Genomic DNA, 16,908 nt, shown 5'->3' with positions numbered 1-16,908 from the left:
AGTAATGTTCACAGACCTGTTGGAGCAGAGTGGATTATCCCAATTTTATGTTTGATTTACAAGTATCAAGGCAATAAAGTCATGAATTTACAAAATTGGTAATGAAAATAAAGATGATGGTGCTAGACATAACAAAAACACAGAAGTACAATCAACGAGAAAACATGTATCAAACAATTATTCACATGAAGACTAGCATATATACATTTAAAATATTCAAACATTTGAAAAAAATCTGACATCTAAAAAAAGTTTCCATAAATACCTCACTGTGCTTTTCATTACTGTGAAATTATTTTAAATCCTAAAATTATTAGCCAATAAATTGTCAAGAGTGAATAGCAGAATTTTTAGAACTAAAAATATATATAAATAGGCTATACTAGTATAATATGCAAAAGTAACTAACTTCTCTAACACTTATGAGACAGGCCTAAATCGACTCTAGTCCTACCAAACTATAGGACTCTGATGATTCTATATGGTTTTAACCATATAACCGAATTCACTGATCAGTATATCCCACTATTTACGGGACAACCCCACCTGAATTTTCTATAAACGCCGCACACACTTCTTTCCTCCAAAACTTCCTCTTTCCTTGTTGCTATTTCAGGTTACAGCATTAGCAATGAATCAGGTGCTCGCTTAGGAACCACTCTCTGCCTGCGTCCCCTCACCATATACTCACCCAGTCTTCTTTAAATCCCTGTCTCCTCCAAGCCCAATGCAACTGCCTTGGCTCAAAGCCTTTTATCCACTCTTCCCAGAGCTTAAAACAACTTCCTAGGGCGCCTGGGTGGCGCAGTCGGTTAAGCGTCCGACTTCAGCCAGGTCACGATCTCGCGGTCCGTGAGTTCGAGCCCCACGTCAGGCTCTGGGCTGATGGCTCAGAGCCTGGAGCCTGTTTCCGATTCTGTGTCTCCCTCTCTCTCTGCCCCTCCCCCGTTCATGCTCTGTCTCTCTCTGTCCCAAAAATAAAATAAAACGTTGAAAAAAAAAATTAAAAAAATAAATAAATAAAAAAAATAAAAAAACAAAACAAAACAAAACAAACAACTTCCTAAATGTCCTCCTTGCATCCAGATTCTTCTTATCTAGTTAACCAGGATAATGACTTGACCACATTACTGCCACAGTTAAAGAATTCAGAAAGCTCTTGGGGTGCCTGGGTGGCTCAGTTGGTTGAGCATCCAACTTCGTCTCAGGTCATGATCTCGCAGTTGACGAGTTCGAGCCCCGCATGGGGCTCTGTGGTGACAGTTCAGAGCCTGGAGCCTGCTTCGGATTCTGTGTCTCCCTGTCTCTCTGCCCCTCCCTCACTCATGCTCTGTCTCAAAAATAAACATTAAAAAAAAAATTTTTTTTTTTAAAAGAATTTAGAAAGTGCTTGGGAGTCTACAGGATGAAGTCTAAACCCTTCAGCATTCTACCCAGACAGGTGTACCTTTGCACCTTAACTACCTTCCCCCACACTCACACACTAAGATCTCCTACACCACACCTCTCTTCCCAAGCACACATACCCTCTTCCATGTGTCTTTGTAGAAGATACATATGAAAAATCTCATTAATCTTGGTAACAAATCTCTTAGGTAGGTAGTATTTTTATCCCCATTGTACAGATGGGTAAATACTTCAGCATGGAGGGTAAAGTTACTTGTTCCAAATACTAAAGAGAGGAACTGGAACAATAGAGAATCCTGGGCTCAAGGGCTTCAACAAACTACCTCCACCCCAAATCCACAATTTACCACATGGACAAACACAAGTTTGTGACTATGGAATAGCCTTAAAACTTAAAGAATTCAGATCTGAAGCTAATGAAATGTACTATTCTAAAGAATGAAAATACATCCTTACATAGAAACGTGACACAGTTTTTCCTCCTACAGTTAGGGCTGCCATTTTTCCATCATGGTTTTCCTTTGGAGTATATTTTAGAACATGACAGTCTTGTACCTAAGAAAACAAATATAAAAAAACTAAGTTATGTGCCAAGATACATTTTAACATATCATACCAGCCACACCAAAGCCTTAGGACAATGAGGAATTCCCTAAAGTTAATTATCTCACCATTCCTCTAACACCAACCACAATCTTAAATTATAGAAATACCCTTAAAAAAAAAAGTCAATTACAGGCAGAGCATACAGACAACACATAGAGAAAAGTGCCTAAAACAAAAATATACAACAGAACGCATAGTTGTGAAGAAAACAGGCATTAACCACCACCCATGTCAAGAAGTAGAATCCACAAAACCTCTGCGTGGCTCTTCCCAATAACCTCCCTGCCTTTTTTTTTTTTTTTTTTACCCCTGAAGCAGCGGTTCTCAATGTGTGGTCTCCAAAGAAGCAGCATCGACATCACCTGGGAACTTGGTGAAAATGCTGACCCTTAGGCCTCAGCCCAGACCTACTGAATCAGAATCTCATTTTATGAGCCTTCCAGGTTGATTCTGAGGCTCACTAAAATTTGAGAAGCACTGCCCTAGAAATAACTACTATTCTTGACACTTATGGTAATCATTTACTTACTTTTCTTTATAATTGCTACCTTTTAAAGTATTTAATAATGTAGTTTAGTGTTGTCTGCTTTAGACTTTGTACAAATAAAATCAAACTGTAGGTGCTTTTCCATGCTTTGCTTCTTTCACTTGTTTACATTTCTAAGTTTAATCCATATTGTTGTGTGTAGCTCTCTTCTGTTCATTTTCACTGCTATCCAGCTTTCCATTGTGTGAATACCATGACTTATTTATCCATTCTGTTAGACTTGTGGGTTATTTCTAGTTGGGGAAGTATTAAGAGCAATACTGCTATAACAACTGTTGTAGAGGTATCCTGCTCAAGTTTTCTGTTAAACACTCAGGAGTGAAATGGCCAGACTACAAGTTCACCAATCTCAACTTTACCACATAATTATGCTAAACTGTTTTCCGAAGTGGTTGTACCAATTTACAATCCAACTAGGCATTCCTAAAAGCTCTCAAAGTTCCCTAGAGTTTTAGAAACTATAATCCTCTCTTTGATCATTCAGGGTCAATAACAATGTCCTAAGGCCTATAAGGCCCCATGGGGCCTACGAGCACTCAGCGTACTTCTGTGCATGAGCACTCATTTTAATCACCACCATCTGTCCAATCACCTGTCTAGGATTAGGCCCCAAAGATGAACTCAGATGTCCCACCCAATTTGGGGAATGATGGTCTCCTAACTCCATCAGTGATCTTTCTCTAATAATAATTGTAAAGACAACAGTGGCCAATATAAATTGGACATTTAACACTATTTTAAATGCTTGACGTTTATACCTTGTGCAACTCTCACAAAAACCTTCTGAGGTAGGTAATAGTTATTTCCTTTACCAAATACAATTCTATCTTTTACAGAGGAGGCACAGTGCTCCAAGGAACACAGCTAAGCAGTGGAAGAATCAAGATGTGAAGTCAAGTATTCTGGTCCCAGCACCCACATTTTTAACAATTAGAGTTTGTATCATCTCAGAGAACAAAATGCTTCCCTAGACAAGAGCGTTACATTCTAAGTTAGCAAAGAGATCAAATTTTTAAAAAAATTTGTATTAAAATTCAAGTTAGTTAACACATAGTGCAATGATTTCAGGAGTCAAATTTAGTGATTCATCACTTACATATAACACCCAATGCACATCCCAACAAATGCCTTCCTTAATGCCCATCACCCATTTGGCCCATCCCCCAACCCAACATCTCTCCAACAGCTCTCAGTTTGTTATCTGTATTTAAAAGTCTCTTATGGAGAGAAGGCAAGATGGCAGAACAGCATCAAAATTCTTTGTGAGCCTCGCGTCCATGAAATACAGCCTGACCAACACTAAACCATCCTACACACCTAGAAAACTGACTGGAAGATTAACACAAAATCTGTACAACCTGAACCACAGAATTCAGCAGAAAGACAAAAAATTCATTTTTATTTTCAATTTTTATTAAAAATATTTTCCTTTAATTTTTTTACTGTATTCTTTACTTTTGTGTAATTTTTCTCAAATTCTACCTTACTTCCATCATTCTATTTTAGTCTACTTCAGTGTATTCAGCTTTTCAAATTTTCAAACAATTTCCGTGTTTTCTTTTTTCATTTCTTTTTCTTGAATGCAGACAGTGAAAAACTTCATTTTTACTTTCAATTTCTATTAAAAACATTTTTAATTTTTTCTTACTATATTTTTTACTTTTAGGTAAATTTTTCATATTCTATTTTACTTCCATCATTTTATTTTAGTCTACCACATGGTATTCACAAAAGATTTCCTTTTTTTTCTTTCTCTTGAATATAGAAAGAGAAAAAAATTCATTTTTAATTTTTATTAGAAATATTTTTAATTTTCTTCCTACTATATTCTTTACTTTTGTGTAAATTTTTTCAAATTCTATTTTACTCCCATTATCTCATTTTAGTCTACATCAGTGTATTCATTTTTTCAAATTCTCAAATGATTTCCTCCCCCCCCCCCTTTTTCCTATGTCACACCACTATCAACACCCAGACCAAAACACACCTAGGATCTAGCATCATTTATTTGATTTTGTGTGTGTGTGTTTATTTTTTAATTTTAATATTTTAATTTTAACATTTTTATAATTTTAATTTTTCTACCTCATTAATTCCTTTTCTCCTTTCAAGATGACAAAACGAAGGAATTCACCCCAAAAGAAAGAGCACGAAGAAACGACAGAGAGGGATTTAACCAACACAGATATAAGCAAGATGTCTGAACTAGAATTTAGAATCACGATAATAAGAATACCAGCTGGAGTAGAAGACAGATTAGAATCTCTTTCTGCAGAGATAAAAGAAGTAAAAAATAGAATGAAATAAAAAATGTTGTAACTGAACTGCAATCACGGATGGATGCAGCGGCAGGAAGGATGGACGAGGCAGAACAGAGAATCAGCGATACAGAGGACAAACTTATATAGAATAATGAAGCAGAAAAAAAGAGGGAGATTAAGGCAAAAGAGAACGATTTAAGAATTAGAGAAATCAGTGACTCATTAAAAAGGAACATCAGAATCATAGGGGTCCCAGAAGAGAAAGACAGAGAAATAGGGGTAGAAGGGTTATGTGAGCAAATCATAGCGGAAAACTTTCCTAACCTGGGCAAAGACATTGACATCAAATTCCAGGATGCACAAAGGACCCCCATTAGATTCAGCAAAAACTGACTATCAACAAGGTATATCATAGTCAAATTCACAAAATACTCGGACAAGGAGAGAATCGTGAAAGCAGCAAGGGAAACAAAGTCCCTAACCTACAAGGCAAGACAGATCAGGTTTGTAGCAGACCTATCCACAGAAACTTGGCAGGCCAGAAAGGAGTGGCAGGATATATTCAGTGTGCTGAATCAGAAAAATATGCAGCCAAGAATTCTTTATCCAGAAAGGCTGTCATTCAAAAGAGAAGGAGAGATTAAAAGTTTCCTAGACAAACAAAAATTAAAGGAGTTTGTGACCACTAAACCAGCCCTGCAAGAAATTTTAAGGGGGACTCTCTGAGGGGAGAAAAGATGAAAAAAAAAATTTATGCAACAAAGATTAGAAAGGACCAGAGAACACCACCAGAAACTCCAACTCTACAAGCATCATTACAGCAATAAATTTCTTTTTTTTTTTTTTTTAATTTTTTTTTTTCAACGTTTATTTATTTTTGGGACAGAGAGAGAGCATGAACGGGGGAGGTGCAGAGAGAGAGGGAGACACAGAATCAGAAACAGGCTCCAGGCTCTGAGCCATCAGCCCAGAGCCTGACGCGGGGCTCGATCTCATGGACCGCGAGATCGTGACCTGGCTGAAGTCAGATGCTTAACCGACTGCGCCACCCAGGCGCCCCAAAATTTCTATCTTTCAGTACTCACTCTAAATGTCAATGGACTCAATGCTCCAATCAAAGGACATAGAGTAAAAGAATGGATAAGAAAACAAGACCCATCTAGATGCTGTTTACAAGAGACCCACTTCAGACATAAAGACACCTTCAGATTGAAAATAAGGGGATGGAGAACCATCTATCATGCTAATGGTCAACAAAAGAAAGCTGGAGTAGCCATACTTCTATCAGACAATCTAGACTTTAAAATAAAGACTGTATCAAGAGATGAAGAAGGGCATTATATCAAATCAAGGGGTCTATCCACCAAGAAGACCTAACAATTGTAAACATTTAGGTGCCAAATGTGCAAGCACCCAAAGATATAAATCAACTAATCACAAACATAAAGAAGCTCATCGATAGTAATACCATAATAGTAGGAGACTTCAACACCCCACTCACAGCAACGGACAGATCATCTAATCAAAAAATCCACAAGGAAACAATGGCTTGGAATGACACACTGGTCCAGATGGACTTAACAGATCTATTCGGAACATTTCATCTTAAAGCAGCAGGATATACATTCTTCTCCAGTGCACATGGAACGTTCTCCAGAAAAGACCATACACTGGGACACAAATCAGTCCTAAGTAAGTACAAAGAGGTTGAGATCATACCGTGCATATTTTCAGACCACAATGCTATGAAACTTAAAATCAACCACAAGAACAAATTTGGAAAGGTAACAAATACTTGGAGACTGAAGAATATCCTACTAAAGAATGAATGGGCTAACCAAGAAGTTAAAGAGGAATTCAAAAAGTATATGGGAGTCAATGAAAATGGTAACACCACAACCCAAAACCTCTGGGACTCAGCAAAGGCAGTCATAAGAGGAAAGTATATAGCAATCCAGGCCTTCCTAAGAAGGACGAAAGATCTCATATACACAACCTAACTTTATGCCTTAAGGAGCTGGAAAAAGAATAGCAAATAAACCCCAAAACCAGCAGAAGGCAGGAAATAATAAAGATTAGAGCAGAAATTAATGCTGTCGAAGCCAAAAAAACAGTAGAACAGATCAATGAAACCAGAAGCTGGTGCTTTGAAAGAATTAACAAAATTGACAAACCACTAGCCAGTTTGATCATGAAGAAAAAGCAAAGGACCCAAATAAATAAAATCAAGAATGAAAGAGGAACGATCACAACCAACACAGCAGAGATAAGAACAATAATAAGAGAATATTATGAACAATTATATGCCGATAAAAAGGGCAATCTGGAAGAAATGGACAAATTCCTAGAAACATATACACTACCAAAACTGCAACAGGAAGAAATAGAAAATTTGAACAGACCCATAACCAGTAAGGAAAGCGAATTAGTAATCAAAAATATGCCAAAAAAAACAAGAGTCCAGGGCCAGATGGCTTTCCAGGGGAATTCTAACAAACATTTAAGGAAGAGTTAACATCTATTCTCTTGAAGCTGTTCCAAAAAATAGAAATGGAAGGTAAACTCCTTTCTATGAAACTCTTTCTGTGATGCCAGCATTACCTTGATTCCAAAACCAGACAGAGACCCCACTGAAAAGGAGAACTATAGACCAATCTCCCTGATGAACATGGATGCAAAAATCCTCAACAAGGTATTAGTCATCCAGATCCAACAATACATTACAAAAATTATTCACCACGACCAAGTGGGATTTATACCTGGGATGCAGGGCTGGTTCAATATCCGCAAAACAATGAACATGATTCATCACATCAATAAAAGAAAGGACGAGAACCATAGGATCCTCTCAATAGATGCAGAGAAAGCATTTGACAAAATACAGCATCCTTCCTTGATAAAAACCCTCAAGAAAGCAGGGATAGAAGAGCATACCTCAAGATCATAAAAGCCATATATGAATCACCCAACACTAACATCATCCTCAATGGGGAGAAACTGAAAGCTATCCCCCCAAGGTCAGGAACAAGACAGGGATGTCCACTCTCACCACTGTTATTCAACATAGTACTGGAAGTCTTAGCCTCAGCAATCAGACAACACAAAGAAATAAAAGGCATCCAAATCGGCCAGGAGGAGGTCAAACTTTCACTCCTCGCAGATGACACGATACTCTGTATGGACAACCCAAAAGATTCCCCCAAAAAACAGCTAGAACTGATTCATGAATTCAGCAAAGTTGCAGGATATCAAATCAACGCAGAGAAATCGGTTGCATTCCTATACACCACCAATGAAGCAACAGACAGAGAAATCAAGGAATCAATCCCATTTACAGTTGCACTAAAAGCCATAAAATACCTATGAATAAATCGAACCAAAGAGGTAAAAAATCCATACACTGAAAACTGTAGAAAGCTTATGAAAGAAATGAAGAAGACACAAAAAAATGAAAGAAATATTGCATGCTCATGGATTGGAAGAACAAATATTGTTAAAATGTTGATACTATCCAAAGCAATCTACAAATTTAATGCAATCCCTATCAAAATTACACCAGCATTCTTCACAGAGATAGAACAAACAATCCTAAAATTTGTATGGAACCAGAAAAGACCCTGAAAAGCCAAAGCAATCCTGAAAAAGAAAACCAAAGTGGGAGGCATCACAATCCCAGACTTCAAGATGCATTACAAAGCTGTAATCATCCAGACAGTATGGTACTGGCACAAAAAAAGACACTCAGATGAACAGAACAGAGATCCAGAAATGGACGCCCAAATGTATGAGCAACTAATCTTTGACAAAGCAGGAAAGAATATCCAGTGGAATAAAGACAGTCACTTCAGCAAATGGTGCTGGGAAAACTGGACAGCGACATGCAGAAAAACGAACCTGGACCACTTTCTTACACCATACACAAAAATAAACTCAAAATGGATGAAAGACCTAAATGTAAGACAGGAAGCCATCACAATTCTCGAGGAGAAAGCAGGCAAAAACCTCTTTGATCTTGGCTGCAGCAACTTCTTACTCAACACGTCTCCGGAGGCAAGGGAAACAAAAGCAAAAATGAACTACTAGGAGCTCATCAAAATAAAAAGCTTCTGCACAGTGAAGGAAACAATCAGCAAAACTAAAAGGCAACCGATGGAATGGGAGAAGATATTTGCAAATGACATATCAGATAAAGGGTTAGTATCCAAAATCTATAAAGAACATATCAGACTCAACACCCAAAAAACAAATAATCCAGTGAAGAAATGGGCAAAAGACATAAATAGACACTTCTCCACAGAAGACATACAGATGGCCAACTGGCACATGAGAAAATGCTCCACATCACTCATCATCAGGGAAATACAAACAAAACCACAATGAGATATCACCTCACACCTGTCAGAATGGCTAACATTAACAACCCAGACAACAACAGATATTGGCAAGGATGCAGAGAAAGAGGATCTCTTTTGCACTGTTGGTGGGAATGCAAGCTGGTGCAGCCACTCTGGCAAACAGTATGGAGGTTCCTCAAAAAACTAAAAATAGAACTACCCTACGGTCAGCAATTGCACTACTAGGCATTTATCCACGGGATACAGGTGTGCTGTTTCGAAGGGACACATGCACCCCCATGTTTATAGCAGCACAATCAAAAATAGCCAAAGTATGGAAAGTGCCCAAATGTCCATCGATGAATAAATGGATAAAAAAGATGTAGTACATATATACAATGGAGGATTACTTGGCAATCAAAAAGAGTGAAATCTTGCCATTTGCAACTACGTGGATGGAAGTGGAGGGTATTATGCTAAGTGAAATTAGAGAAAGACAAAGATCATATGACTTCACTCATGTGAAGAGTTTAAGAGACAAAACAGATGAACGTAAGGGAAGGGATACAAAAATAATATAAAAACAGGAAGGAGGACAAAACAGAGAAGACTCTTAAATATGGAGAACAAACTGAGGGTTAGGGGAGGGATTGTGGGCGGGGGGATGGGCTAAATGGGTAAGGGGCACTAAGGAATCTACTCCTGAAATCATTGTTGCACTATATGCTAACTAATTTGGATGTACATTTAAAAAAATAAAAAAATAAAAGAATAAAAAAAAATCAAGTTTCTTATGATTTGCCTCCATCTCTCTTTTTATCTTATTTTTCCTTCCCTTCCCCTAAATTAACTTGTTTTCTTAAATTCCACGAGTGAAATCATATATTTATCTTTCTCTGACTGACTAATTTCACTTAACATGATCCTCTAGTTCCATCCAGTTACAAATTGCAAGATTTCATTCATTTTGATCACCAAGTAATATTCCATTGTATATATACAAGACCAAAATGTTAATTTGAGAGGAAAGAATGAAAATAAGTTGGGACAGATTTTTTCCGATTATGAATTAAACTGGTACCTCTGTGAGAAGCTAGGTTACACGGTTTTTTATTCATTGCCCTAGTTAAATCCAAAGCCAGTATCATGAAGACCACCACTCAGGCAAAAGTGAAACATTTACTGAAATAATCAGAAGTTCTTTAATAGTATTTATGCTTGACATTAGCCCATTCTTCACCATACATTTATGTATTTTAGGATACAAATACTGCCCGTTCAGATTTGCACAAATAGATCTTGGTACATGTACAGATCTGTTACATCTTCTGTTTCTGTCTTACCTGAAGTAATGTGACCACATGTTTTTGACCATCTTTGGTCCATAAAGGCATCATACCCAGCTTTAGGGCAATAAGGCCTACTCTAGAGGAACCTGGTAATTAAACACAAATCAGTGTTATTACAAACTTTTTCAACACTCGTCAACATGATACAACAGTATTTCCTACACTGTGGTTTCAATATGAGCAATAGGCAGCTAAGACACATGTTAATATATTCATAGAGTAAAATACAACTGCTCCTTAGAGATGTAAGAGACTTCAACCATGGCTGGGTAAGATATTGGTCCTTAATAAATCTCTGTATAATGAACAAATATATGAGAACTATACAAAATGAAGAAAATAGGTAAACTATAATATTCTGCTTTTAAAATAATGCTATTAATAGAGGGCATAAATCTATCATTGCACTTTGCTTTCCTAGTATCAATTTATAAAAATTTTTTTTTTCAACGTTTATTTATTTTTGGGACAGAGAGAGACAGAGCATGAACGGGGGAGGGGCAGAGAGAGAGGGAGACACAGAATCGGAAACAGGCTCCAGGCTCCGAGCCATCAGCCCAGAGCCTGACGCGGGGCTCGAACTCACCGACCGCGAGATCGTGACCTGGCTGAAGTCGGACGCTTAACCGACTGCGCCACCCAGGCGCCCCCCTAGTATCAATTTATATCTAACCTCATTAATTGGGAAACATCTACCAGTCAAATTCTAAGAACTTAGGTGGGGTTACAGGGATGCCACAAGAGGTCACGTTGCTAAAATATGTCAGCCTCCACCATGCCCCTTAGATTTTTTGCATAAGTTAGGAAAGTTACTCCACTAAGAACTTCTGATCACTATACAATTGAACTGACACAATAAACCCCAACCAGAGACCACACTCTCAACAAGACAGGCCTTATTCTTCTTGGTCTGGCTACACATGGGTTTAATACTCTGCGAGCTACAAGTTGTTGATTCTGGAGTTATGCTTTGCAAACCTGGAGTGCTAGAACCCCAACTGAAAACATCACTGTGCCACACTGCAGTTTAAATTACACTCCTCCAGCTTTTCTTCCCTGACTTATTTTATTTTTTTATCTGAAGGAAACAAGAAGACATATGCAGAATGATTTTCCTTTCACCTGCAAAATAGCTTCTTGAGGAAATCTTGATTACCATCAGACATTCACTCATAGTAGATCAGCATTCTAGAAATAAACTTGCAAACCAAACTACATTGAAACAGACACACTTGAGACATGAAAAATAAATTCAAGAAATTTATCATTTCGCCGCAGTCACTATGATTGTGAGTATGCCAGTCACATTAGGGAATGAGAACTTCTCAAATATAAAATAACTACCTGGCTCCCAAGGATGTAGAGGCCATGGTTCATCTTTTAAAGGACACAGTTTACTTGCTAATTGGGCTTTATTTTCCTCAGAGACCAACTGCTTAACAAATGAGACATTTTCTTCAGAAAGATGCTCATCCCACCAAGTACCACTCCTGCCATGGAGACTTCTAACCAAAAGCCAGATGTCTGCTCTGTAAAAACAAAAATTGGAAAACAAACCACAATATAAAAGGTTCCCCCATTTAACATGGGGAAGGGAGGTCACATGCGTTGGAATGTGTAGTCTGGCCCTTAGGAAAGGGTCTGGAATCTGTGCAAGTTTTTTTTTCCCCCCTCACATTTCTTATGACAAAAATGGGATTCACACTTTTTTTTTTAACGTTTATTTATTTTTGAGACTGAGAGAGACAGAGTGTGAACAGGGGAGGGGCAGAGAGAGAGGGAGACACAGAATCTGAAACAGGCTCCAGGCTCTGAGCTGTCATCACAGAGCCCGACGCGGGGCTCGAACTCACAGACCGTGAGATCATGACCTGAGCCGAAGTCGGATGCTTAACCGACCAAGCCACCCAGGCGCCCCAGGATTCACATATTTACTGTCAATGATTACCCTACGGTAAAAGGTCTTCATCTTCTCCTCTGGGATAAACCAATTTCTAACAGAGCTGTCCTACAAAGGAGAAGCCACTGACCCATTTGTATATGTCCCTTAATAGTTTACATCCAGTGGAGGTGGCAGAATGTGGGATGCTGACCTTTCTCTGATAAGCTCACCTCTTCCCTGCAATGACATTGCCAAAGCTCAGAAGATACATAAAAGACATGGTCTCTGACCACTTGAACATACCAAGGAAGACTTCAGGGGATGAAAGTCGGGAAGGAGGTGTGTAATTCTTGCAGAGAGGGTCAGAAAAGGAGTAAAGCTTTCTGTCGTCTATGCCCCTTTTGTAGTCAGGTGCATCCACGTTAGAGTCCCAAATTTTGCACTAATTAGTTGACTGATCTTACTTCCCCAGGCTGCCGTTTTATCTGCAAAACGTAATCATGACTACGGAATAACGATAGTATCTGTAGAAGGAATAACGACAGCAGTTCTACCTCATAAGGCTACGAGAACTAAGACGCCTAACATACTCAACAAAGCATTCAGTACAGAGAAAACGCCCACTAACTGGTAGATAATATAACTGCTGTTGGTAATGCTCTCTGCCAGTCGCTGGCTCATAAACATTAAAAACAAAAAACCACCCCTTCAGTCCTTTAAACGGCGCTTCCTTGGAGTACCGCTTCTAACTCCTCTGTGCCTGCAGTCTGGAGACAGCCCCTTTCTCCTGCTCCCAGGGCAGACCCCTCCGCACTGGGCCATGGCACTGCTCCGGGTCGCAGTGTTTCGCAGGGATCACACCTCCACACCCAGTCTCGAACACCCACCTGTTTCCCGAGCCCCGGGCAGCACCCAGGCCGCTCGCGCCGCAGCCCAGCACCCGGGCGCCTGCCTGAGCCAGCAGCCTCCAACCAGGCATGGAGTAGCCGGGGAGGGCTCGGCCCGCTGCTCTTCCTGTCGCCCCGCCGCTCTGCTTTCAAGACGTCCCCACGCTGCAGCCTCGAATCCACCGGAGCCCTCCGGGATCCTCCCGCTGACTTTGTACCGCTGCCCTCCCAGGTCGGAAAAGGGCCGCTGGAGCCACTTCCGGTCCGTTTCCTAATGCGCTCCGGGCACCGAGGTCAACCCCCGGAACTAGAGTTCCGCCTGAGGCTAGTCCTACTTTGGATCCCAGTTAGGGTAGGGATGGCGGGGACTAACTGATTTGTCTCTCCAGGGGTTGAAAAAAAAAAAAAACAAAAAGCGAGGGGCGGGGGGAGGGAAATAGGGAAATGTTCGGAATTTAAACTTTGCGAGAATGAAGCGAACTAGGGACAGGTTCCTTAAGAAGGCCAGGTCACTTCTAAATAATGCTCACTGCTGGGCAGCGCATTGTACTAAACAGCCCTTGATACTGTTACACTGGTTTACGTTCAAAACAACTCCAAAAGGAAATTGTTATTTTTATATTCTAAATGAGGCAACAGAGACTCAGAATTTTGGTGCCGGTCCAAAATAGTACATCTGGCAGATGGACAGAGCTGCCACTGAAACAGGGCTGGCATGTGTTCACAACAGAATATGGCCAAGGTGATCATGTGTGACTTCCAGGGCTGGATTATACAGAGTATTGCTACTTCTGCGTTGTCTCCGATTGCCCCCTGTGGAGAAAGCCAGTGGTCATGTCCTGCAGACGCTCAAACAGCCTTGTAGAAAGGCCTATATGAAGAGAAACCAACTTTTCAGCCAGGAGTGAGCCTCTTAGAAGTGGATCCTCTGGTCCCAGGCAACCCTTCAGATGCCTGCATGTGATGAAAGACCTCGAGCCTGAACCACCCAGCCAAGAAACTCACAGGTTCCTGACCAGAAAATTGTCAAAGGGAATAAATGATTACCCTTATTTTTAAGTTTTAGGGTGATTTGTGATGCAGCAATAAGTAGCCAACATACCTTCTGTACAAATAAACCCTTGTCCTGGTTTCCAGACCCAACCCAATCATAATGTGTGTGCCTTGGGAACTCATTCTACTTCTCCCAAAGTCCATTTCCTTATTTGCCAAATGGGTGTTTGTAGAAATTTGGGAATCAGAACTTAAAAAGTGTAGCAATTTCAAAAGCTCTTTTTATTAGTGATCTGGCTAGCCTGGCTTAAAATGTCCAGGCAGTGGTCAATTCCTGGTTACTACTTGGGATTCAGTAGGCTCGAAAGCTTTGCTTGCTCTTCCTTTCCACCAATTGCTATTGCTGTTACCCTGGACACTTTCAAACAACACTTTGGGCCTTAGAGGAAAAATTACATCTCTTAATTCTAGCCATGCTCTCTGGCTTCCCAGTTACATAAGAAAGGCTCTTCTTTGAACAAATGTGCCTTGAAGTATGCTACATATAAAAAGCCAGAGGAAAAAAGATTTTACTATCAATGCCAATAGCTAGCATTTCTTGTGCATACAGTATGTGCTCAGTGTTGTGGAAATCCCTCAAAGACCACCAGGGCCACACCTGAACTCATACAAAGTTAAGTTTAATTAGCTTGCTACAGCAAGAGAGAGCATACACCAGAGGGTGTCTCCATACAAATGAGTTGGATAGGGCTTGTTATAAGATTTTGACTTCTGCTGGGAGATTTTAAGTGGGCATCAGGGAAGTTGGGACTTGTTTTGGAATGCTATCAAGAATCAAGGACATTGGGGGGTGCCTGGGTAGCTCAGTCGGTTGAGCGACTGACTTCAGCTCAGGTCACGATCTCACAGTTTGTCAGTTTGAGCCCCGCGTCGGGCTCTGTGCTGACAGCTCAGAGCCTGGAGCCTGCTTCTGATTCCGTGTCTCCCTCTCTCTCTGCCTCTCCCCCACTCATGCTCTGTCTGTCTCAGAAATAAATAAACATTAAAAAAATTAGAAAAAAAAGAATCAAGGACATTGGGCATCTCAAAAATTTTGCTCTGGAGACAAGAAGAACAAAGTGAGACTCAGGATGATGTTGGGATGAAGGCAGAAATTACTCAGAAGAAGGAACTGTTAGTCATTTCGTGGCAGTCGTGTGGCCTTGGGTATGATATGTTAGAAACCTTGTGTTGACGTTCCATTATAAACACTGCAGTCTGATTACTAACAATTCATTTTCACTCTTTCGGTTTATTTTCCCACTTAATCTTTATAACAACCCTGTGTGATAATAGTATAATTATCTCCATTTTACAGTCAAGGGGAAAAAAAAAACACAGAGATTACATAACTTAAATACGGTCACTCAGCCAGTAAAAGGTACAGCCAAGATTTAAATTTCAGCAGTGTGAGCACAGGGCTTATGCTCTTAGCAATTTTGTTTCCTTGGCTCTCTGTGACCAATATGTTACTTCCCTTGCATAGAATATCTCTTTGGCTAAAGCGGAAAATTGGTAAGAAAACCTATCACACACAGTGGTCTGTGAGGATTGAGGAGGTGGCTATTCACTCTAGCCTTTGCCCCTGGTGCCAACTCTCTCCTGGTCCATAATAGAGGCCTTGAGTCAATGAAACCCTTAGCAGGCACCAGTGCTTAACTAGAGCTTAGCAAAGTGTGCTTTGTCTGCTGGTACATAGCATGCATCTCCTGTGTGCCAGCCGGCCTGAGGTGTCATCATATTTGATTTTGCCATGGCAGTATGCCCCTAAGTGGCAAGGACCAGGTCCAGTTCTTGAGGGAACTAGTCAGGACTCCTTTACGGCACTCGGGCACGGAGCTCAAGATGCCTATCCTTTCTGATGTCATCCTTCAGATCCACCTCTACCCCTAAGAGCACTTTTCCTGTCTGGGACTTCAGTTCCTTGTTGGAACAAAGATAACCCCCACAGTCTGTTTTTAGTACTATGGTTCTATACTTCTTACTCCTCTAATTAAAAAAGCTGATATAACCAATGTTCCCCTTATTGAGTAGGACATTAAGAATAGTTTCACTTCTGGACTTCTAAAGCCATGTCCAACAAAAGAGATTCACCACAGAAGGAGTAGGTTTCAAACCAATAGTTTATTGGAAATATCTTTGCTATGTGTTTCTGCCATTAGGCTCTTCAGTTAGTTCTTACAATGTTTGTGATATGTCCTATGTGCTTGGATTATTGCAGAATAATTAATTTTTCATTGTTGGCTAATTTGCATTTTATATTCATTTATGCTCTCTCTTAGTTCATAACACGCCTTATATTTGAAATTAAAAATCTTTTTGAAGTGAGCTTAGACTTTTCATTCAATTAATCGTGGCTTTCTTCCCTTTTTTCTAGAAGTTGTGAGAATTTAGCATGTTCTAATATCAATAGAGATCTTATGAAGGTGATTTGAGTATAGGACAGGGCAGTAGATGAAATGAACTTTAAGAAACCTTGAACTTTGAGACTCCATTGCTGGCTGCATAGAAAGCTTAAAAGACCATGCTGCAAAATCCACAGATGCTCATTCAGTAAGATGATGAATTCTGCTTCAGTGTTCTGCAGTAAGACCAAATCACAG

At 39.8% G+C, this 16,908-nt stretch overlaps 1 protein-coding gene across 2 annotated transcripts in view; it reads right to left on the bottom strand.

Annotated features, from left to right (window-relative positions):
* MRPL3 (mitochondrial ribosomal protein L3) overlaps positions 1 to 13,528 on the bottom strand; it is a 53,214-nt gene extending 39,686 nt beyond the window's left edge. The window contains exons 1-4 of one of the 2 annotated variants that reach the window (XM_019810708.2): positions 13,274 to 13,528; positions 11,849 to 12,033; positions 10,499 to 10,590; positions 1,864 to 1,962 (exon numbers count right to left, since the gene is read on the bottom strand). In XM_019810708.2, coding sequence (XP_019666267.2) covers positions 1,864 to 1,962; positions 10,499 to 10,590; positions 11,849 to 12,033; positions 13,274 to 13,365 — 468 coding nt within the window. In that variant the 5' untranslated portion in view covers positions 13,366 to 13,528. The remainder of the gene's footprint in view (positions 1 to 1,863; positions 1,963 to 10,498; positions 10,591 to 11,848; positions 12,034 to 13,273) is intronic. The other variant, XM_003992124.6, reaches the window with a different exon arrangement.
* Positions 13,529 to 16,908: the final 3,380 nt, after the last annotated feature.

Source organism: Felis catus, chromosome C2 (assembly GCF_018350175.1).
Source record: "Felis catus isolate Fca126 chromosome C2, F.catus_Fca126_mat1.0, whole genome shotgun sequence".
In the NCBI taxonomy this organism is placed as follows: Eukaryota; Metazoa; Chordata; class Mammalia; order Carnivora; family Felidae; genus Felis; species Felis catus.
This window is presented reverse-complemented; position numbering and strand designations above follow the sequence as displayed.